The sequence below is a fragment of the Rhodotorula paludigena genome, assembly GCF_050403205.1.
Source record: "Rhodotorula paludigena JCM10292 DNA, Rt_paludigena_JCM10292v1_ctg19, whole genome shotgun sequence".
NCBI classification, from domain to species: domain Eukaryota; kingdom Fungi; phylum Basidiomycota; class Microbotryomycetes; order Sporidiobolales; family Sporidiobolaceae; genus Rhodotorula; species Rhodotorula paludigena.
This window is the reverse complement of record NW_027481439.1, coordinates 47,828-68,291: the sequence shown is the minus strand read 5'-3', so window position 1 is coordinate 68,291 and position 20,464 is coordinate 47,828. Positions and strand designations below refer to the sequence as shown.

Here is a 20,464-nt window from a genome sequence, read left to right as displayed (position 1 = left end):
GGCCAAACAGCAGTTCAGGCGAGCTTGTTGTACACTCAGAAGGGAGCTCTGTCCCCTGCACCGGCTCCGTATGAGGTCGAGGCGGGGACTACTGCCGGAATACAGTTGCTCTGCTTGACTTCCTTACTACACCGCGCTCTCGCTACACACCGGTCCAGACGCACCAGGCGCACCTCGGCTACGCGTGACAGACCCGTACTAGCCTCAGCGACCCTGCAATACTCGCCTCGGCCGCGATGCAGACGGTGGGCGAGCTCCCTCAGCAGGTGCCCGCGACCTACAACGGCGATGACCTGCGCGTAAAGGTGACCGAGGTCAAGGGGGACCGCGTGCACTTTATCCTCGACGGCGTCCACCTCGGGTCCGTCCCTCTCGCGCGCTCCCGACCCCGCTACCCTCGCTCGTCCCCGTCCTCATCTCGCTCATCCGCATCTGCGCCTGCAGCCTCGCCAACTCGGTCCGGAGGGCCATGATCTCGCGCATCGACACCCTCGCCATCGACCAGGTCCAGATCACCGAAAACACGAGCGTCCTCCCCGACGAGATGCTCGCGCACCGGCTGGGCCTCGTCCCGCTCAACTCGGAGGGCATGGAGAAGCAGGTCGTCAACTATAACAAGGTCAGCGAGCCCTCCGAAGACTCGCACGAGCGTGTCGAACGCTGCGCTCGAGCTTGTCGTTGAGGCCGTGAGGTCGCTGACTTCGTTCGCTCTCCTCGATCATGCAGGAGTGCGACTGCGACTCGTACTGCCCGCGGTGTTCCGTTATCTTGACGCTTGATGCCAAGTGCACGACGAGCAGTACGATGGAGGTGACGACCAAGCATCTCATCCTCGAGGGTGGCATGAGCGATGTGGGCAAGCCGGCACTAAGTGCGTCCCTTGTGCGACCGAGTGGCTTGGAGTGCGCTCTGACCGTCTGTTTTACGCAGGCACCGACCCAAAACTGCAAGACGGAATCCTGCTGGCGAAGTTGGCAAAGGGGCAGGAGATCCACCTGCGGTGCATCGCGACCAAGGTGGGTCACCCCGCCTTTTCAGCGCGCAAATCGCGCGCAGAACGCTGATGGACGCTGTTACAGGGCCGCGCGCTCGAACACGCAAAGTGGTCGCCTGTCGCCGCAGTAGGGTTCGAGTACGACCCGTACAACAAGCTCAAGCACACCGACTTGTGGTACGAGGTCGGGACGGACCCGAAGGACGAGTGGCCGGTGTCGGAGAACGGCAAGGTGCGTACAGATCGCCCGGGGCTTGCGCGACTGTCACCCGTGCGAATTGTGCTGACGCTTCAGTTGCTCACCCGCAGTATGAGAAGAAGCCGGAGGACACGGATGCGTTCCCGTTCAACGAAAAGCCGTCACGGTTCTACTACGACGTCGAGGCGGTCGGGCAGCTGAAACCGGAGGACATTGTTCTCAAGGCGCGTTTCGCTCTCCACTCGCTTGCGTTGTCTTCACGCGCTGACACTGCTCATTCTGCAGGGTCTCGATGCACTCATTCTTCAGATCGGCCAGCTGCGACAAGGTCTCCTCGACCTGACGAACCAGGGCGAGCAGCACGCGCATCCGGGGCAGATGATGGACGGAATGGAGCAGCCGGGCGGCGGAGCGTTTGGCGTTGGCGACGGCGGGTACGGCGGGCCGAACGCATACGGCGGCGCGTACGGCGGCGGCGCAGGTGCGCCTCCACCCGGCGGCGGGGCGTACGGATACGGCGGCGGCGCGACGCCCGCGGGGCAAGGGTACGCCCCGCCGGCCATGCCTGCGTACGGCGCGAGCCCGGCGCACTTTGGCGGTCAGGGACAGCAGGGCGGGTACGGCGGTGGTGCGCCGGGTGGTTCGCGGACGCCTGGGTACGGCGGGCAGGGCGCGAATGGGCTGGGCGGCGCGGGCGGGTGGGGCACGAGTGAACCGTGGTAGGCGTGCTCCGGTTTGCAAGGGCCGCGTTGCGCTTCGGGGCCTGCTTGGCGAGACAGTACTGCTGCTTTGGGCTTTCTTTTCGTCGTTTTCGTCGCAGTGTTCGCACGACCTCTGCGTTCTGCCTCGCGAGCAATTCGCCTGGCATTCTGAGCTCAGGGCTTTCATGCTATCTGCCGCGTCCAGCCCATCAATTGCCCTGGAGGAGCCAACGGCCGCGACTTGTAGGCGTTCGCCCCGTCACCCTCGCTTCGGAAAGCTCGCTCCTCTATGGTTCGGCAAGCGGTTACCGCGAAACCCGAATCCCCTTTGGGAAAGCTCTCCAGATGCCGTTGGTACTCTCGCGCCTTTCACAGCCTAGCAGCTTCGAAACTTTGGATGACATTTCGAGGCGCGGGGCGCGTTACAGATTGAAGATCGGAACAGATCAAAGAACGAAGCACGAAGAGAGCGGACAGTGTCTGTTGGCGGCAGGGCGCCAGCTTCCTGTGTGGGATTCGGTGGGCGATTACCACCACGAGTTGCCGCTCGCCTCGGCCGTGAAGCGCTTGTTGGCCTCGTTCCAGTTGATGACGTTCCAGATGGCGCGGAGGTAGGCCGGGCGGCGGTTGTACTGCAGAGAGACCAGGGTCAGCGTCAGTCACGTCCTCCTTGCGCGGAACGGTTGAAAGGCTACTCACGTAGTCCAAGTCTGCGGGTCGCACCAAGTCTCCGTCAGTCACGTCCTCCTTCCAAAGAGCTGTGAGAGAAGAACGCACAGTAGGCGTGCTCCCACACGTCGATTCCGATGATGGGAACCTCAGTAGCGGCCGGGTTGAGCTGGTTAGCCGTCGTGATCACGTCGAGCTGTAGGGGTACCAGTCCGTCAGCTGATCTGGCTGGATTCCACAGACACAGTGAAGAGGGCGTACCGCCTGGTTCTGGCGGTCCCAGATGAGCCAAACCCAGCCGCTTCCGGGAACGGCGGCGCCCATGGCCTCCATGATGCCCTTGAGGCGCTCGATCGAGCCGAAGTTCTCAGTGATCTGCTGACCCAACGTGGACGACTCGTCGTAGACGCCACCGTAGCCGCCGGAGTGGTTTGCCGGGTTGGGCGACAGCGTGTGCCAGAACATGGCCTGCGGGCGGGTTCAACCAATAAGCTCAGACGCCTGCATCGCCTTCTGTCCCGACACGCAGACTCACGTGGTTGATATGACCTGTAAGCGGAAGAGTGGTGATCATCAGCGGGTGCCCGGGCAGCGGCAGGCGCTGACGAAAGGAGAGAAGCGCACCGGCAACATTGAGCTGGATCGGGTTGGTGAGCCTGACAACCTGTGTAAGGTCGCCCTCCTCGATGGCGCGCGTCATGTTGGTGGTGAGCTGCGCAGCTCAACATCAGCACGGAGGAACATCCGAAGCCGTCGGCCTTCTCAAAGGCAGCACACGCACCGCGTTCGTGTTGTTGACGAAGCTGGAGTGATGGAAGTCGTGGTGGAGTCGCTGTGTGGATGTCAGCGGTCAGTCCTCGCCGCAGGTCGAAGAGCATGGCAAGACCAACCATGATAGCCTCGCTGATGTGCGGCTCGAGGGCGTTGTACTCGTAGCGCAGCGGCGGAAGCTCGGCCGGCAGCGACTGGAAGTCGACGATGGGGCCATCTCCATAGTCCGCCATGTCGCTACTGTCCGTCATGTTGCTGCTGTCGGACTCGTGGTCACGCTTGAGCAGCGACGACGAGGTGGGGAAGGCCAAAGCCGAGGAAGACAGCGCCAGGGCGGCGATGGCGGCGAGAGCAGAGCGCATGACTGATGTGGCTTATGCTGAGAGGAGCAAGGGAAAGTGATGCAAAGAGGAGAGAGAGAGAGCGAGAGACTTCAGGGAGGACTGGCCGTGAGAAGGACACTGCGGTCCTTCCGGTAAACTTGGCGAGAGAGCTGGGCGGCGGTCATCGAGGCCGCGCAGAGTACTGCAACGGCCTGCAGCAATCACAGAATAGGCAGCAGCCAGGCATGCATGACGCGCTCAGGTCGTTGCCAAGGCCGCCCTGCTGGTGAGCAGCTTTGCTGGGAAAACGCTTGGAGAAGGGTGCAACGCTGGATTGCGAGGCACCTTCCGGAAGAAGCCAAGCAAAGTCTGGTAAGCAAAGTACTTTGAGCCTTCCCAGCGAGCTTGTAGATCCCGTGTGCGCCAAGCATGGACCTCGACTGGGCCTGGCCGCCGTAAATGACCATCGAGGGAGGCCGGGGACATGGACGCAGGCACTTCCGAGAGGTCTCGCCGCGGCAAGAGCGTGCCGATGTTCCGCAGCGGCGAGCGTGGATGTGCAGCGGGGAGTGAAGACCCGACGAAGGGGTTTCGGGCCGTTCGCAGGAGCGCCCGCCAGTCGAATGCGAAAGGCGTGTTCGGGTGGACAGCCGGAAACGTCACCTCTGTATAGGGAGAGCCTTTATCACGCCTGTACGCTGCGCCTTCGCGCGCCGCGTTTGCTGCGAGTGAACTGAATCACACTCTCGCAGGCAACGGCGATCCCCCCTGTCCCACTCGGAACCTCCACTCGCTCCCGCCCACTCTCTTCCTCTTTTGCTGGTTCGCTGGCCGAGCTGCAATGTCCGCAGGCTTCTGCAACGCCGCAGGGAAGGACAGCGGGCCCACGACGGTCCCGTCAAGCGCACGCTCGGGCGTTCGGGCGCTCGGCGGACGCGCGGTGCCCGGGTCGCCGGGCCCTCCGCCCGTGCCGCTCGCTGACTGTGCGCGAGGGCCGAGCGACTCACTTCGAGCCTCCGCCTCCGCTCGTGCTCGTAAGCGTCGCTGCTGACTTTCGGCTTGCTCAGCTTTCCTTCGCTCCTTTGCCTGTTTTCTCCTGGCTGCTCTCGCTTGTCTCCTCCTTCTCTCGTCAAGCCTTTGACCTGAAACAAGCATCATGTCCTCGCTCAGCCGCTTCTCGTCGTGGTCCTCGACTGCCTCCTCGCGCTCGTCGATCCACCGTGACTCCATCGCGTCGTCGTGGTCCTTGAGCGGAGACTCGTTCGACCTCCTCGAGCCTGTCTCGCTCGACCTCCCGCACGACCTCGTCGAGGCATCACTGCGGCAGCCGACCCGCCGTCAAGTGCAGTCGCAGTCGCGCTGCTCGCTCTCTTCGAACGACGAGAAGATGTCGATCTTCGTGCGTCCCCTCTCGCCAAGCGTAAGCCAAGCAGGAGAAGCTGACTCCTCACTTCCCGCAGTCGTTCCCGCGGAACCACACCTCGCACTCTGTCTGCCCTCGACACGGCATCGTGCACGATCCGGCGCTCGCGCTCCCCGCGCGTGACTCCCGCCATGCTTCGAGTCGCTGGAGCTCCCGCTCGTCGACCTCGTCATGCTCGTCGACCTCATCGAAGCGTTCGCTCAAGGTGCGCGCGCACCTCCTAGTCACGTGCCTCTCGGCTCCGATACTGACGAATGCCCGCTCCACCTCCACAGTGCACCCTCAAGCGCGTTGTCACGCTGAAGAGGCCATGAGAAACGAGCTCGCCTCCTCCACGTCGTCCACCTCCACCGGCCCATCGACCGCCGTCGTACTCGAAATAGGACCTCCTCTCGGCACTGCCGAAAGGAATGGAACGCAGCCGTTGAGGCGCGCATTGCCGGCGATGTACCCACGTCGCCCGCCTCCACCACTCACAGGCAGTACACCACCTCGCTGCACCAGGCGTCGCCCCGCTCGACGCCGCAGGACCCCACTGTACATGACTGTCCATGATCATAGTCAACGCTCATACAAGCCCACCCTGTCGTATATCCCGATCGTGGCTCGGACTGCAAATCTCACCTGTGCCCAATCTGCGGACCTGCGGAGAACATGCAGAACGGCGTTGCCAGAGCGAGAACATAAAGAGGCCGCAGAGTCTACTACTGCAAGCCGGCCTCTTCGAGAGGCAGGAACGACCACACAGTGCCGACTGTCGCGAGCGCGATCGAGACGATCAAGAGCACCCAGCACAGCGCCCTCTCCCATCCGACGACGACGAGCTCCTCGGCGCCCATGCCCTTCCAGCGCTTGCGCTCGCGACGCCCGACCTCGCCGTTGTGCACGGCGCGCGCCTGCGCGACGACGGCGTTCTTGGCCGGGCCCGCGAGCGAGCCGTACCGCCCGCCTCCGGCGCGCTCGACGTCCTTGCCCGCGCCACCGTGTGCGCCGACGGCCGGGCGCCCGACGAGCAGGTAGGCGCCGACGGGGCCGATGACACAGATGACAAAGGCGCTGGCACTGCCCAGGAAGGCGAGGACGCGGTCAAAGTCGGGGATGACGATGGCGAGGGCGACGCAGATGACGGTCGTCAGCGGACGGAGGAGGAAATAGCGCAGGAGGTGCAGGCGACGCTCGTGCGAGGCGAGAGCGGTACGATCAGGTGAGGATGCAGCGGGAGAGGGGGCTGTTCCTGGCTGCGTCGGCGGGAGTGACAGCGTAGTACCGCTCGTGAAGACAGCGCTGTCCGATGAGAGGGGTGCGGGAGGGTCGGCGCGAGGAGGTGCCGGCTGAGGAGCCGGGTGAAGGCCAATGAGGTGCTCGAACGTCTGGACGAGCGGCTTGTTGGCGATCGCATACTTGACGAGCGGGTTGATCTGAAGAGAGTGCTGAGTCAGCGTCTCACTCTCGCAGGTGAGAGCGCTCGGCTAGCGCACCGCGACCATCCACACCGCAAGCTTGTTGAGGACGACGGGGAAACCGGGCATGCTAGCAAGGTCGCGGGTGACCTCGCTCGACACCGAGTTTCCGAACATGAGATAGCCGAGGACGGCAAAAAAGATCGAGACGGAGAACGCGATCAGGTAGGCGGCGTCGATCATCGAGTTGAAGTGCTCGGGGTGCGCCATGTCGCGATAGAGGGATGGCACCACGGCGTGCCCGGAGAACTGCAGTTCATGACAAGTGTCAGCGCACTGCTCCAGCCGCTGACGATCGCCTAAGCTGTCGAGACTTACGCCCGACATGAGGAGGCCAAAGGACAGCGGGAAGCGCTTCCACCGGGGAAGCACACTGGTCGGCATGACGTTCCACAGGCTGCCGGGAGCCTCGCGCTTGATGACACCGTCCGAGATGAGCACGGCGAGGAGCACGGCAGACGACATGATGCCGAGGAGGGAAGTGAGCGAGAGAAAGCGGAGTGGAAGATAGGTGGTCGGGAGCAGGCTGTCGAGCACAAGGCGGTCAGTCGGCCGTCGAGTACGCTACCAAGAGCCAGACTCACATAACATAGGCGAGGAGCTTGAAGAAGAAGGGGCTGAATTTGGGGAAGAGGCTCGACATCGAGTCGGCGAAGAGGGTGACTGTCGCCACGCTGAAAGTGACGAGCTCGATCAGGAAGAGCGCATAGATGCAGGGGCGCGTCCAGCTGCCGTAGGCGTGAATGAGCACATCGGCGTAGGTCGCGGAAGTGCGGTCCTGGCGCATCATGGCGGCGAGCATCTTGGCCGTGTCTGTGGCCGGGAGCATCAGACGTTGAGCACAAGACTCCGAGAATAGTCGCAGGACAGAGGACGTACAGTTGGTGACGAGGCAGCAGAAGAGGAGCAAGATGCAGCCGAAGACCCAGCCTGCATCGGCGAAAGCGAGCGGGTCTGCGAGGAGCCCGACACCAATCAAGACGTTCACGCTGTCGGATCTCATAATCAGCTAAGCGACGGTGAAGCGGCACAAGAAGCGAGAACGCACGTGTTGAACAAGGTCTGACCCCAAGTGGACTGGCCGCGGTGCTCCTCGATGGCCGCCTTCCAGGCCTCACGCGAAAAAGTCGAGCGCCGTCGCCCGGTTCTTTTGACCTCGTCTAGTGCGCGCGGGTGGGGTGCGATCGAAGCGCCGCTCTCAAGCGCATGCTGCGCGGCTGCACTGTCGGATGCCGAGTCGAGGAGCGGCGTGCGCTCGTCCGTCTGAGAAGCACGCGCGCGCGAGAGAAGCTTGAGGTCACCCGTTACGGGTTGCTCTTCGTCCCGAGGCTGGCGCTGCGGAGTCCTGGCTCGTACGACAGCGTTGGGCGGGAGCTGCTCGCTCGCGCGGCGTGCGGACGACGGCGACGTGCCGAGCCCGTCCCAGGGCTGCACGGCCCCGTCAAGCTCGTCTCCTTCCCAGTCTTCAGCGTCGTGCGCCGTGTCCTCCGCCTCGTCGTCGGTGCGGTCGCGATCACTTGACCGGCGAGGCCCCACCTCGTCGTCGTCTGCTCCGGGCCCAGCTGCGCGTTCATCGTCGTCGTCGTACGTGCGTGCAGGAGATCGAGGGAAGCGGTCTGCGTCGACGAACGAGGGCCCGGAGGGGAGGTTCTCGCCGAAGAACTGGTTGGAACGCGAGAAGGAGAAGACGAGGTCGAGGCTGGACTGGAATGCCGTGTTGGCGTGCGCAGCGTGCTGCTGCTGCTGCTGCTGACGAGACGAGCTCGAGATGGGCACGCCGCGCGAGCCCATGGCTGCGGTGAGTGGAGAGCGAGGCAGGCGGTGGACAGACAGCGCGTGTACCGGCGCGCGATAAGGCGGGCCGAGCGGGGCCGAGTGAGCGCATCGAGCGGACGTGGCGCCTCTCCTGAAGTCGCGCGTCGCTGCGCGCGCTGGCAAGTCGAGGTTGACTTTCCCGCCTTGACCTCGCCTCGCCTGCCTTGCACGAGCACAATGTCGAGCTCGCCAGCGTGCGTGTGCTGGACAGTCTACGGTGCTCTCCTCGCTGACCTGTTCCCGCCCGCAACAGGCCGCAGGGAGGGTTTGCGGGCGATGTTCCCCACCTGACCCAGCCTGTCCAGCCCGACAACTGCATCAAGGTGCGCCTCTGCACCCTCGCGGATGTGCAGAGAGGTCGTCCAGGCTGACCCCGAGCTCCTTGAATCCTGGCGGCCAGGTCCTTCTCGCGACGGACAACCACATTGGGTATTGCGAGAAGGATCCGGTCCGCGGCCGCGACTCGATCAACACGTTCAAGGAGATCCTGGACCTCGCAGTAGCAAACGATGTAAGCTGCTCTGTCAGGAGGCGAACCGAGTTGCCGCAAGTTCGCTGACCCTCGCCCGCCCTCCAGGTCGACATGCTCCTCCTTGCCGGCGACTTGTTCCACGAGAACCGTCCGTCCCGTACTGCACTGTACCAGACCATCTCGGCTCTTCGCGAGCGCTGCTTCAACGACCGCCCCGTCTCGCTCGAGCTCGTCAGCGACGCTGGAATCGGCATCGCGAGGGATGCGAGGTGCGAGCGTTACCTCGCTTCCAGTTTTACGGCTCATTGATCGTATGCGAATACTCAGCTGGCCGGGAGTCAATTATGAAGACGAGAACATCAATGTCGGCCTTCCCGTCTTCTCAATTCACGGCAATCACGACGACCCGCAGGGTGTCGGAGCGGTGCGTTTTCCGGCGTTGGCCGCTTATTTGCACAGTCAGCTGATGGACGCGACGCCGCAGGAAGGAGCTCTGTGCGCGCTCGACGTCCTCTCGGCCTCGGGCTTGATCAACTACTTTGGTCGCATGGAACTGCCCGGTCAGGCGACCGACGATGCCGAAGCGCTCGAAGACGGCCTCAAGGTCAAGCCCGTACTGCTGCAGAAGGGCGACACGAAGCTCGCGCTGTACGGCATGGGCAACATCCGCGACGACCGCTTCGTCTTCGAGTTGACCAACCGCCGCATCAACCTGTACCGCCCGGCGCAGGACCCGGACGACTGGTTCAACATTCTCCTCGTGCACCAGAACCGGTGCGCCATCATCTTTGAGCACCGGTGATGACCGGCTCTGACACTCGCACCGCGTCGCAGCGTTCCGCACGGCCCGAACAACTCGGTCCCGGAAGAGGCGTTCGGCGAGGAAGCGCACCTCGTCGTGTGGGGCCACGAGCACGACTGCATCTCGGAGGCGAGGCCCGTTCCCGTCACGGGCCGGCCGTACTACATCAGCCAGCCGGGGAGCAGTATCGCGACGAGTCTGGCCAAGGGCGAAGCCATTCCGAAGTGAGTGCCGGGCCTGATACATGCGCGGCTTCCTCTTCGCGCTGCACACAGATCTTCGTATGCTCACAGCCACGTCTCGCAGGCACGTGGGGCTCATCAAGATCCAGGGCAAGGAGTTCGAATTCGAGCCCATCCGCCTTCGCTCGGTCCGCCCCTTCGTCTTTGAGGAAGTCTCGCTTTCGGTTTACCACGAGCGCCAGGAGGACGACCGCAAGAAGCTCACGAGCAAGGTGGCCGTGAACAAGTACCTCAAGTCCAAGGTGCGTGTGTAGGGCGAGCGGGGACGGGCAATCTGCTCTTGTCGTCAAGTCAGCCTGACATTAGTGTGTTGTGCAGGTCAACGAGCTCATCGACCGCGCCAACAAGGAGTGGGACGAGCTGCATCCGGACGAAGACGAGTCGGAGCGCCTTCTCCCGCTCATCCGCCTCCGCGTACATACCCTCCCTCCGTCGTGCCGGCGCGACGTTTCTGACATGCGTGGTCGCGCACAGGTCGACTACTCGCATGGCCCGGACGGCAACAGCTACTTTGACGTCGGCAACCCGCAGCGCTTTGGGCAGGACTTTGTCGACAAGGTCGCCAACCCGCGCGACATCGTCCAGTTCCACCGCAAGGCGGCGACGCGTGAGTCCGGCATCTCTCAGAAATGCGCTGACGGTGTCGCATACGTGCTCACTCCGCTCGCTACGGTCTCGCAGGCAAGCAGAAGGTGACGATCAACCAGCCCAACCTCAAGGACATCGACGCCGCGATCGAAGAAGTCGCCGCGACCGGGTCGTCGCAGGTCGAGAATATCACGGTCTCGAGCCTCGTGCACCAGTACCTCGAGGCGCAGAACCTCAATGTCCTGAGCGAGAGCCTGATCCAGAACGCGGTCGACGAGTTTGTCGGCAAGGGGGACAAGGACGCCGTGAGCAAGTACGTCTCGCTCCTCGCTGCCATGCAGGCGCGTCTCGAGGTGCGCTCGCGTATTGACAGCATGATCACGCCGTTGCGCGCAGTTGGGTCAAGAAGCTCCTCAAGGACACGCGCAACGAGATTCTCAAGAAGGGGTACGAGCCGAGCAAGGAGGGCTACGAGCACGACGTGCTCGATGCCGAGATGAAGGCGGCCAAGGAGGCGGCCACGGCCAAGTATGCGGGCAAGGTATGTCTTCTTTCCCTGTCGCGCTCGGGCACCGCGGTGAAGCTTCTATGCACTGCGCAGAGCAAAGGCAAGGGCAAGGGCAAGGCTGCTGTCTCGGATGACGAGGACGACGATGAGGAAGGATCCGAGGCGTCGTCTTCGCGCGCGCGCAGCCGCTCAACTTCGAAGAGCAAGGGCAAGGGCCGCGGCGCGGCGCGCGACAGCATGGAAGAGAATAGCGACGACTCGATGGCGGGCTCGTCTGGCAGCGGGAGGGCGGCGCCGGCGAGGAAGGGCAAGGCGGCACCGGCAAAGAAGGTCGTTGCGTCTTCGAAAGGCAAGGGCAAGGGGAAGGCACTGGTGCGACTCCGACGCTCCTCGCGCTTGCGCGCTCTTGCGAGCTCTTTGGCTGACACAAAGCGCTGCTCTTGCAGTTCAACGACTCGGACGACGCGATCAGCGACGACGACGAAGAGGAGGAAGTGCAGCCTGCGCCGAAGAAGAAGCCGTGCGTCTCTTGCGAATCCGAGTCTCTGCAGGAGTAGGTTCAGCTGACACCCTCAACCGCAGCGTTGCGAAGAAGGTCGCTCCGGCCAAGAAGACGACTGCCTCGACGGCGAAGAAGCCGCCTGCTCGCAGTGCGGCCAAGAAGGCGACGCAAAGCATCACCATCGAGACGGACTCGGACGACTCCTCGATGGACGAGACGCCGGCGTCGAGAAAGAGGAAGCGGTGAGGCGGTCATTGGCGCTGGCGGATGATGGCGGGTGTGACGCTTGCATCTCAATGCATTTCATTTTGAAATTCTGGATGGCGAGCCGTGAGAGCCGTCAGGCAGTGGAGGGCTCCTGACAACTGCTCCCACACTCGTGCGCGCTCCGTGCGCCGATACTGGGAGGCGACACCTCATTCATTGTCGTCAATCTTCCCTCGCATATTAGCCAGGAAGCCGGAGCACGCGAATGGAAGACCAGTGCACACGGTAAGGCAGCGTAAAGAGATGCAACGAGACAAGGGGAGTGAATCTAGCAGAACAACGATGTATGGGGATCGAAAAGATGCGACTTGTCTACAAACGAGTGTGTGGATGAGAAGAGGGGTTGTAAAGGCCCGAAAGTTGCGGGTGCGAGCTGTCTATCTATGCTTGGACGTCCCACGCATACAGCGGCGGGTACGGCGCCAGCTGCTGACGGAGGATGTACTTGCGGAACGCGTAGACGGTGTGCTTGAGCTGGTATTTGGCGTGGGTCATCGTCGGTACCGAGAAGACGGCGTCGAGCTCCTCGAGCGAGAGGCCCTTGGTCTCCGGCAGGAAGCAGAGGACGAGGATGGTGCCGATGACGTTCCATCCCGCATACCAGCCGAACGCGCCCGTAGGCGTGAAGGCTTCGAGAAGGCGCGGGAAAGTGAGGGCGACAATCTGTGGATGGGTGAAGACGAGTAAGTTTCGTTCTCGCTCTTTGCGGGGCCAGTGCACGCACAAAGTTGAACAACCACGTCGTCGCAGTCGCCAGCGACATGCCAACGTCGCGAACGTAGAAGGGGAAAGCCTCGGCCGAATAAGTGAAAGGGACGGGACCCTCGCCGGGAGAGTACGCCAGGCCTGCGGAACAGCACGAGTCAGTGCGCATGGTCGAGAAGTTCGAGGTGCAGCTCAACGCACAGTGAAGGTAGATGCCGAGGGCGACAACTCCGATGTGAGCCTTCGACTCCTCCGGGATGAGGAAGGCGAACCCGGTCAAAAGCAGGAAGATGGCCATGCACGGGAAGCTGATGAGCAGGAGGGTGCGCCTGCCGAACTTGTCGATGGTGAAAAACGCAGGCAATGCGCCGAGGAAGTTGAGGGCGCCAAATCCGATGGATGCTCCGAGGGCGGACGTTTCGCTGAAGCCGGCCTCTGGATAGAGTGGAACTCCGAGTCAGCGTTGTGTCCGTAATAGGGCCGTTCAGCAAGCCAGTACTAGGCCCAAGAGGGATGTCCGGCATCCGTCAAAAGGAAGGCGCTGAAGACCTTCCGAACCGGCTGAAGGCCTGAAACGGCCAGAATTGCTCGAGAAACTCACGCTTGAAGATGACCGAGCTATAGTAAGCAATGACGTTGATACCGCAGAACTGCTGCATGAACCTGCGAGTCGCGAACGTCAGGATCGAACATACGGGAGCAGGAGGACGTTGGGCGCCATGCCAGTCTCGACATAGCCCGCACGTCCTCCGCGTCGGCATCAAGCCGGCGATAAATGGCACGCACATGACAATGCCCGAAGCCTGGGCAGCGCGACGGTTGCGGGCGACCGTGAAGAGCTCGATGACCGGATTCTTGCCGTGCGAGACCGAAGCCTCCTCCTCAAGGAGCGCATTGATGGCAAACAAGTCGCGCGCGGCCTGCACGTCGGAGTGACGGAGGCGACGGAGCGACTTGAAAGCCTCGACATAGCGGCCCCGGCCCATGAGCCAGCGGGGCGATTCCGGCACGAACCAGACCTGCGACGATGAATCTCGTCGGCATCAGCCTACTGCTCTGCAAGATGCCGGACCAATTCTCTGTGGCGCCAAGACAGCGGAAAGGGCGTACCTGCGACATGACGAAGACAGCCGGGAGGATAGCCGAACCAAGCATGAGTCGCCAGTTGAGCCCGTGGATGTTTGCGGTGTCTCCGACATTGAGGAAGGCGAGGGAGCTGATTGTGCCGAGCATGATGCCAAAGGCGGTCCATACTTGCCACTGTAAGCGCATTGAGTGTCAGCACTGCATGCGCTCTGGCCATTTGAGAAGGTCGGGAACGAACCTGCATCACGAGGGCGCCGCGAATGAGGGGCGGAGCAGTCTCGGCCGCAAAGACAGGGACCGTCGACGAGTTGATGCCAATACTGAAGATGCAAGACGCGCGAAAAGCCGGCGAGGCGCAGAGTCAGCGAAAGAAGCTTGACCAAAAAGCGCGACATGTAACGCACCCAAGGCCGAGGAAGAGACGCGCAACAAAGAGGTGTGGCCACGACGAGGTGAGAGCCGACCAAATGCAGCCGAGGAACGAAATGAGCGTTGCGCCGAACATGGCGCCGCGACGGCCGAGGAGCTTGTTGACTGGCGCGGTGAGCCAGCAGCCCAGCACTGCACAGCAGAGGTAGGGCGCGCCGTTGACAAGTCCTACCAGCCAGGAGTGCTGGTCCGCGTTGACTGCGCCGTTGCTCGTGTCCAACCCGAACGCGACCGGCCAGAACAGCGTCGCGCCGTTCGCAACGCTCTCATCCTGTGCCCCGGAACGGTCGTCAGCTCGCTTTCGATGCAAAGGTGCATCTCGGTGATGTCTCGCGCCCAGAACGGCGGGTGTTGAGCGCATCTGCACTAGTCAACAGAATCGAACGTACCATGCCCTGCACGGCGGCGGCGGCGCTGCAGCAGATGACGAGGAACCAGAGCGTCTTGGGCTGGTCCCACTTGTGGGTGACCTCGCGGCGGAGGATCTCCTTGTCTTCGTCCGAAAGGAGCGGCAGGTCGTAGACGGTCGGGTCCTGCGCTGCCTGCGCGCCCTTGGCGAAGTCGGTCTCGAACTTCTCGAGGCCCTTCTCGCGCGCGAAAGCGCGACCCATGGCTGCAACCAGCTAGCCATGTCAGCTTCAGGAGAGGGCGGCGCGGAAGCAACTCTGGGAGACGCACCCTCCAAACGGTCCATACTGATGCCCGACAGCGGATTGTCGAGCGCCTGCGACTTGCTGACCGCAGTGGTGTTCTTGGCGCTCGTCGAGCCAGGCTCGACAAACTCGCCATCACCCTCGAGCCGGCGCTTCTCGAAGTGCTGCTTCTCACCCGTCATCTTCTCCTGGGCAACCTCAGCCTGGAGGCGAAGGAAGGTCGAGCCGCGTGAAGCGGGAGCCGGTCGCTGAGGCTTCTCAGAAGACATGGTTGTCGCGTGTGAAATGAAGGTTGTCGAGGAGCTCTGGCGAGAGTTGCGGGGTCGAGAGAGGGGGGATGAGGAGATGAGGGCGGGGCCTAAGACCGGGGTCGAGCGAGCGACGAGAGGGAGGGTGGCGTGTGAGCGCTGGCGGAGTTGTGCGACTGTCTGTGAGAGTAAAGAGAGAAAGCGAGGGGGAGCGAGGTTTTCGAGTCGATGCAGAGTGGCGGCTGCCCTCCACGGCCGGCTTGCCTTGTGTCCCGGAAGCGCACCAGCAGAAGTCTCGATCGTTCGAAGCGGCATGCGGAGTCGGCGACCAAAAGTAGCAAGCGCCCGTGCGGTCGGGCGGAGCGGTGGAGGCGGCAAGACCGGCAGTCAAGCTCTTGCGCCGGGCTTCAAGCAGTCGCCAGAACCTTGCAGGAGCGAAGAGTATGGACGAGCGTTTTCCCGTCCAGCAGGAGGCGAATGGCGGCCGTGAGAGCACGAAACAGCGTCTTTGCCCTTCGCTCCTCCTCATCTCTCCGCGTTTGCCCTCCACGCCTCATCTGCGGAGCCCGCGACTCGCAGCAGGCGCTGATGCGTAGTAAGCGATCGAGGCCATGTCCCCCTCGCCGCCCTCGGTGGTCCACTGACAGCGCTCAGCGAGAAGACCATGTCCCCCGCCCGAACCGCTCCTGCCCCTCCCGCTTCATCAGGTGGAGGACACGGTTGGAGGCGCCGGGGCTCACTTGTCCAGACCGCGGGCGACGTCCGCTCAGCCAGCTGGGGTAAGAGCGGGAGGTACGGGTGGCGATTCAATTGAAGGAGAACAAGCGAACAAGCCTGCTCCCTCCTCATCCTTCGCTCCTCGATCGTAAAGCAAGCGAGCACTTGGCGTAATCGAGCGCCTCACTTCGTAATCGCGAGCATTACGACTGTGTGCCTCCAGAACGACAGCCTCGCGAGGTCTGAGCGCCATCACTCAAAGCATGCCCTCCTGCTCTCTTGACGCGGGCTTGTTGCGAGGGGTTGTAGTACAGGCGCAAGCTAGTCCAACACGAGCAGGAAGGAGATCTATGCGACAGGGGAAAAGCGCGGGCGCAAAAGGGGGACTTAGGCATTTTCGGGAGGGCTTTTCACCTTGGGCACTTAGCGCCTACTGATTTTTCCCGTATGATGTACCGAGTCGCGCGATGGGGGGTTCAATGTTGCGAGTGTACTGGCCCTGGGCGTAGAGGTCGTTCTGCTCGAGGTCAATCTCCTTACGCGGGCGGTCCTTGCACTCTTCCTTCATCTCGGCGACAAGGGCAAGGAGGTCGTCGATCGCCTCGCGCGTGATCTGGTGGTGCACGACGACGCGGTTCGAGCCGAGCGTGATACCGCGGGTCTTGGCGCGCTGAGCGAGTTCGGAGATGGTGAAGCCGATCGAGGACGGGTCGAGCCAGAGCATGTTGGTCTCTGTAAAAGCAGCAGATTGTCAGCAAGTATGTCCACGGGTCATACAGGTCAAACGAAAGGAACGGGAAGAGAAGACGCACCGACAGGGAGGAGGAGCTGCGCGCCCTGAGCGGCGAGGCCCTTGGCGAGGTAGGTGGCGCGCTCGTGAGTGCCGACGAGCTTCTGGAAGTGGTTGTCGACGCAGTAGTTGGCCGCGACCGCGAGCGAGCCGCACTGGCGGATACCGCCGCCGAACGCCTTGCGGAACCACTTGACCTTCTCCTGTGGGATGCAAGCAATACGCGCGTCAGCGTTACCGCGCGAGATCATACGTGACAAGGAGAAGAGAACAGAACGCACAATAAACTTCCTCGGGCCGACGAGGACACTGCCGACCGGCGCACCGAGGCCCTTCGAGAGGCAGAGCGAGACCGTGTCAAACGGCCTGCAGAGCTCCTCAAGGCTCATGCCCGTCTTGGCCGCAACCTCCCACATGCGCGCGCCGTCGCAGTGCATGATGATACCGTTGGAGCGCATGCAGTCCGAGATGCGGACAATCTCCTCCTGAGGGAAGACCACTGCACGCAAAGAACGCGGTCAGAGGCTGCCTCTGGATTATCAGACCCTGACAAGACACAACGCACTGCCGGAGAGGGTGTTCTCGAGCGAGACGAGCTTGGTCGGCGCCGAGTGGATGTCCTCGCCGAAGACGGCGTTGTCGAGCACCTCCTCGAGCGTGAGGTGGTGGCCGTTGCGAGGCGGCACAGCGTGCGACGACGCCTGCGAGTGCATGGCGACACCGCCAGCCTCGTAGAGGTGGACGTGCGAACGGGCGTCGAGGATGATCGAGTGGGGCGGCTGGGTGAGGTGGGTGCGGATGGCGAGCTGGTTGGTCTGCAAGTCGAAAGCGCTTGTCAGCACTCTGTACCATTTTGTTCACCCGTCAAAAGCGCAAGGGGCGCTTCGAGCACGAGAAGACAGCTGGAAGAAGCACTAACCATGGTGCCCGAAACGCAGAAGAGGCCGGCCTCCTTGCCGGCCATCTTGGCGATCTTGTCCTGCAGATCGTTCGTCGCAGCGTCCTCCTGTACGCGCGGACAGACGCAAGATCAGCCGCGTGCCCGAAATATCGCCGACCTTCGGGTTCCCGTCTCTCGTTCCGCTCGGCACGCGGGTAGAAGAGCAAAACGCACGCCGTAGACGTCGTCGCCGCGCGAGGCGTCGCGCATCAGGTCAAACATCTCGTCCGTGGGCATCGTGATCGTGTCCCTGCAATGCGAAGAGAGCCGACGCGGGTCGCGAGAGCGAGGGGCAAGCGTTGGTCAGCAAAGGCAGCTCGTGGTGGCGACCCGGCGACTCTGACGCGTGTGCAGACGCTCCACTGTGTCGCTGAGCATGCTTGGGAAGCGACTGGGCAGGCTCACGTGCGGAAGTCGCGCTGGATCTTTGCGAAGTGCTGAGCATTCTGCTGAGCGCGGTCGACCTTGGTCATGGTGGGCAGAGGGTGGCTGGGGGTGTCTCGGGGCTGGTGCGAAGGATGTGCGTTCTGCACGGTAGCTTCAGGCGCGGGCGAGGCGTGGACGCGGTCGGGGAAGATGGACGCGGGCGAGTTGACTTGCGGCAGAGGCGCAGAGGGCGAGGTCGAGGTCGAGGCGGCGCGGCGGGCGGCGAGCGACGAGAGGGCCGGGTTGAGCTGGCGGTGGAACGTGCGCGCAAGGGGTTGAGCAACCTTGAGCGCAGACGGGCAGGCGAGCATCCACCAGAAAAGCGTAGGCCAGATCTTGCCGAGTACAAGCGCAGCGCGCAGCCCGGACACGGGCCTCGCTTGGGCTGTCCGATCTGGCCCCCTTCCTTCTTCCTTGACTCCCACTAAGCACATCCGACTCTCCCCTGTGACCTCGCGATCCATCATCGCCACGCCCCGGCACTCTCGCACCTCACACGACCCGACTGTCTCGCGAGTCAAACCCCGAAAGAGCAATGTCCATCGAATGCAGCCACTTTTTGCTATGCTTGGTCGTCGCGAGAACCGAGAGTGATATCTAGTTTTGGCGCGCGCAAGAGGAACCGCTCAGACGAGCGTCTCGCCGAGGGCGCAACGGACGAGACTCCGACCAACGTCGACCGTCTGCTTGACGTCGTGCGCACCTGCGCCCAGCGACGGGTTGATCTCCTACACGATAGAGCGATAGAGTCAGTGCGGTGCATCTCAGCGGGACAGATTGCGGACGCACCATGATGTCGAGCGAGACGAGGCGACCAGTCTCGGCAAGAGCTGTCCAGGTAGAAAGTCAGCCCCAGAGTTGGGTTAAGCCAGGACCTCGGCACGTACTCTCGCAGATGTAGTGACCCTCGCGGAAGGTAAGACCGCCGCGGACCTGCGAGGTGAAGCGAGCTGTTGAGACACGAGTTGACGCGGCAGGAAGACGAGAAGGGCTCACCGCCGTGCCAGTTGCGGGCGCAACAGTAGGGTCGAGAGCGTCTGGTTGGGCAAAGCTGTCAGCGCAGGCAGCCCGCCAGGAATAGAAGGCGCGCACGTACCGACGTCGAACGACAGGTGAATCGGGCGGTCGGTGCCGACGTGCTCCAGCGCCTTGTCAACCACCTTGCCGATGCCGTACTTGTCGACGTGGTGCATCGTGAAGCACTTGATGTCTGCGCAGATGAGCTGAGTATCAGTTCGTGCCTAATGGCAAAACGAAAACGAGCAAGGGTCCGCGACAAGCGGACAACAGCCAGATCCTAATCGTCGCAACGCACTATTCTCCTTCAGGATCTTCCTCTCGCCCTCGTCGATGTCGCGCAGGCCGATGTAGACGAGACGCTCAGGCTTGAGGACGGGCTCGATCCAGCCAAATTCGGGGATCTCCTCCTTCGAGGTGCCAGGCAGGCCGAGGAGGAACGAGACGGGGCAGCCGTGCAGGTTGCCGGACGGGGTCGTCAAGGGCGTGTTGATGTCCTGCGAATCGAGTGAGTGTGAGCATGCATCACTTTTGACACTACAGCGACTCGCAGACTCACAGCGTGCGCGTCGACCCAGATCAGCGCTGCGTCCGGGTACGCCTTGAAGGTCCCGCTGACGGTTCCCATGGCCTGGAAATTGTCGTGGTCAGTCGCCGATGTCGAGAACGCGGAAGCACGGCAGCAATGTGTACGCACGAGCGAGTGATCGCCGCCGAGCGTCACCGTGAGCTGTCCCTTGCTCGCATGGCTGTAGACCCGCTCCGCCACTTCCTTGTTGACCTGTGATCGAGTCGTATACACCGAGAGACAGCGAGCAAGGATGCGAGGTCAGCTTGTCGCTCTCGTCAAGGCCGTGGGAGCAGCACGAGCGCACGTTCGACACGAGGCGCGGCTTCTTGAGCTTGCCGATGTCGGGGTCGGGCGTGTCGGACACGAGGGGCGAGACGAGCGTGTCTGCGCCTGCAAAGTCGACCTTCCACCCGAGGTCCTGCGGCGAGCAAGCGCCGTCAATCAACGCTCTGCACGGCGGTCGGGAGTGAGCTGCGGCGCGCACCTCGACATCCTGCACGAGACCGGACTCGATGAGCTGCAAGGGCCCAGTCTGCACGTGTTAGAGCGCGAGATCAGCTGATGTCAATGTGTTCGAGTCGCGAGCTGCCACGCACGTCGACGCCCGACCGGGGCTGCCCGCCACTGCACGGAGGCTGTTAGTACTGCTCAACTCGGTTGGGAGCGAGCGGGCACGCACGAGAAGGGGCAGCCGACGAGGCCGACGACGTTGTCCTTGAGGAAGCGGTGACGGTAAGTCGGCTGGTCCTGCTTGGCGCCGAGAGACATTTTTGAAGATCTAGAGCGAGATGCCGAGGTACAACAAGCGACTTCAGCTGCTAGCAAGCTGTGTAGAAGCGAGAAGACGAGCGACGAACGTCGCGGTTCCCTCTCGGACTTGGCCCCGGCTTGCCGCTCGAACCGCGCACTCTTCGCCGTGCGGCTCACGTGATGGCAAGCGGCGGGCGAGTAGCAGTCACTGCAGTACTGTCCCTAGCTCGGAGTATAGAGCAGGGCTTGCGAGCGACTTCTCCACTGGTAATTCCCGCCCGACTTCGGTCCGCGCAGATCGGAAGCGGGACAGCACAAGACCGATTTTACAGTTTCTCCGTCTGCACTACACGCGCGCGAAAACACCCGTATCTGCCCAGCATCGCGGCAGGAGCG

The 20,464-nt window shown here is 62.8% G+C and overlaps 8 protein-coding genes across 8 annotated transcripts; 3 read left to right on the top strand and 5 right to left on the bottom strand.

Moving 5' to 3' along the window:
- Positions 1 to 236: 236 nt before the first annotated feature.
- RPB3 (DNA-directed RNA polymerase II core subunit RPB3) lies at positions 237 to 1,916 on the top strand (the record flags this gene model as incomplete). Its single annotated transcript, XM_076648835.1, has 7 exons — positions 237 to 361; positions 445 to 619; positions 727 to 871; positions 931 to 1,016; positions 1,080 to 1,226; positions 1,304 to 1,417; positions 1,479 to 1,916. The coding sequence occupies 7 exons, from the start codon at positions 237 to 239 to the stop codon at positions 1,914 to 1,916; spliced, it is 1,230 nt and encodes a 409-aa protein (XP_076505540.1).
- Positions 1,917 to 2,421: 505 nt separating this feature from the next.
- On the bottom strand, positions 2,422 to 3,696 carry JCM10292_004174 (superoxide dismutase; the record flags this gene model as incomplete). Its single annotated transcript, XM_076648834.1, has 8 exons — positions 2,422 to 2,526; positions 2,594 to 2,604; positions 2,672 to 2,759; positions 2,825 to 3,031; positions 3,099 to 3,112; positions 3,188 to 3,275; positions 3,345 to 3,395; positions 3,454 to 3,696. 8 exons carry the CDS (start codon positions 3,694 to 3,696, stop codon positions 2,422 to 2,424), a joined length of 807 nt encoding a protein of 268 aa, XP_076505539.1.
- Positions 3,697 to 4,813: 1,117 nt separating this feature from the next.
- JCM10292_004173 (uncharacterized protein) lies at positions 4,814 to 5,394 on the top strand (the record flags this gene model as incomplete). Its single annotated transcript, XM_076648833.1, has 3 exons — positions 4,814 to 5,056; positions 5,118 to 5,285; positions 5,356 to 5,394. 3 exons carry the CDS (start codon positions 4,814 to 4,816, stop codon positions 5,392 to 5,394), a joined length of 450 nt encoding a protein of 149 aa, XP_076505538.1.
- A 390-nt stretch (positions 5,395 to 5,784) lies between these two features.
- On the bottom strand, positions 5,785 to 8,331 carry JCM10292_004172 (uncharacterized protein; the record flags this gene model as incomplete). The annotated part of the gene is made up of 6 exons (XM_076648832.1): positions 5,785 to 6,498; positions 6,559 to 6,789; positions 6,859 to 7,066; positions 7,125 to 7,353; positions 7,420 to 7,529; positions 7,589 to 8,331. The coding sequence occupies 6 exons, from the start codon at positions 8,329 to 8,331 to the stop codon at positions 5,785 to 5,787; spliced, it is 2,235 nt and encodes a 744-aa protein (XP_076505537.1).
- A 201-nt stretch (positions 8,332 to 8,532) lies between these two features.
- On the top strand, positions 8,533 to 11,715 carry MRE11 (MRX complex nuclease subunit; the record flags this gene model as incomplete). The annotated part of the gene is made up of 15 exons (XM_076648831.1): positions 8,533 to 8,549; positions 8,609 to 8,678; positions 8,756 to 8,866; positions 8,933 to 9,096; positions 9,155 to 9,251; positions 9,312 to 9,601; positions 9,662 to 9,853; positions 9,936 to 10,113; positions 10,190 to 10,285; positions 10,346 to 10,478; positions 10,553 to 10,772; positions 10,856 to 11,000; positions 11,061 to 11,339; positions 11,414 to 11,487; positions 11,550 to 11,715. The coding sequence occupies 15 exons, from the start codon at positions 8,533 to 8,535 to the stop codon at positions 11,713 to 11,715; spliced, it is 2,232 nt and encodes a 743-aa protein (XP_076505536.1).
- A 402-nt stretch (positions 11,716 to 12,117) lies between these two features.
- Positions 12,118 to 14,878, bottom strand: JCM10292_004170 (sugar porter family MFS transporter; the record flags this gene model as incomplete). Its single annotated transcript, XM_076648830.1, has 10 exons — positions 12,118 to 12,399; positions 12,461 to 12,582; positions 12,643 to 12,876; positions 13,043 to 13,104; positions 13,228 to 13,460; positions 13,552 to 13,701; positions 13,766 to 13,847; positions 13,932 to 14,227; positions 14,346 to 14,569; positions 14,635 to 14,878. 10 exons carry the CDS (start codon positions 14,876 to 14,878, stop codon positions 12,118 to 12,120), a joined length of 1,929 nt encoding a protein of 642 aa, XP_076505535.1.
- A 1,126-nt stretch (positions 14,879 to 16,004) lies between these two features.
- On the bottom strand, positions 16,005 to 18,041 carry JCM10292_004169 (uncharacterized protein; the record flags this gene model as incomplete). The annotated part of the gene is made up of 7 exons (XM_076648829.1): positions 16,005 to 16,306; positions 16,387 to 16,567; positions 16,646 to 16,863; positions 16,930 to 17,179; positions 17,284 to 17,370; positions 17,479 to 17,554; positions 17,710 to 18,041. The coding sequence occupies 7 exons, from the start codon at positions 18,039 to 18,041 to the stop codon at positions 16,005 to 16,007; spliced, it is 1,446 nt and encodes a 481-aa protein (XP_076505534.1).
- A 315-nt stretch (positions 18,042 to 18,356) lies between these two features.
- On the bottom strand, positions 18,357 to 20,086 carry JCM10292_004168 (arginase; the record flags this gene model as incomplete). Its single annotated transcript, XM_076648828.1, has 12 exons — positions 18,357 to 18,458; positions 18,520 to 18,560; positions 18,618 to 18,663; positions 18,727 to 18,767; positions 18,827 to 18,940; positions 19,046 to 19,244; positions 19,307 to 19,378; positions 19,445 to 19,528; positions 19,623 to 19,736; positions 19,803 to 19,850; positions 19,915 to 19,942; positions 19,998 to 20,086. 12 exons carry the CDS (start codon positions 20,084 to 20,086, stop codon positions 18,357 to 18,359), a joined length of 978 nt encoding a protein of 325 aa, XP_076505533.1.
- Between the last annotated feature and the right edge of the window lie 378 nt (positions 20,087 to 20,464).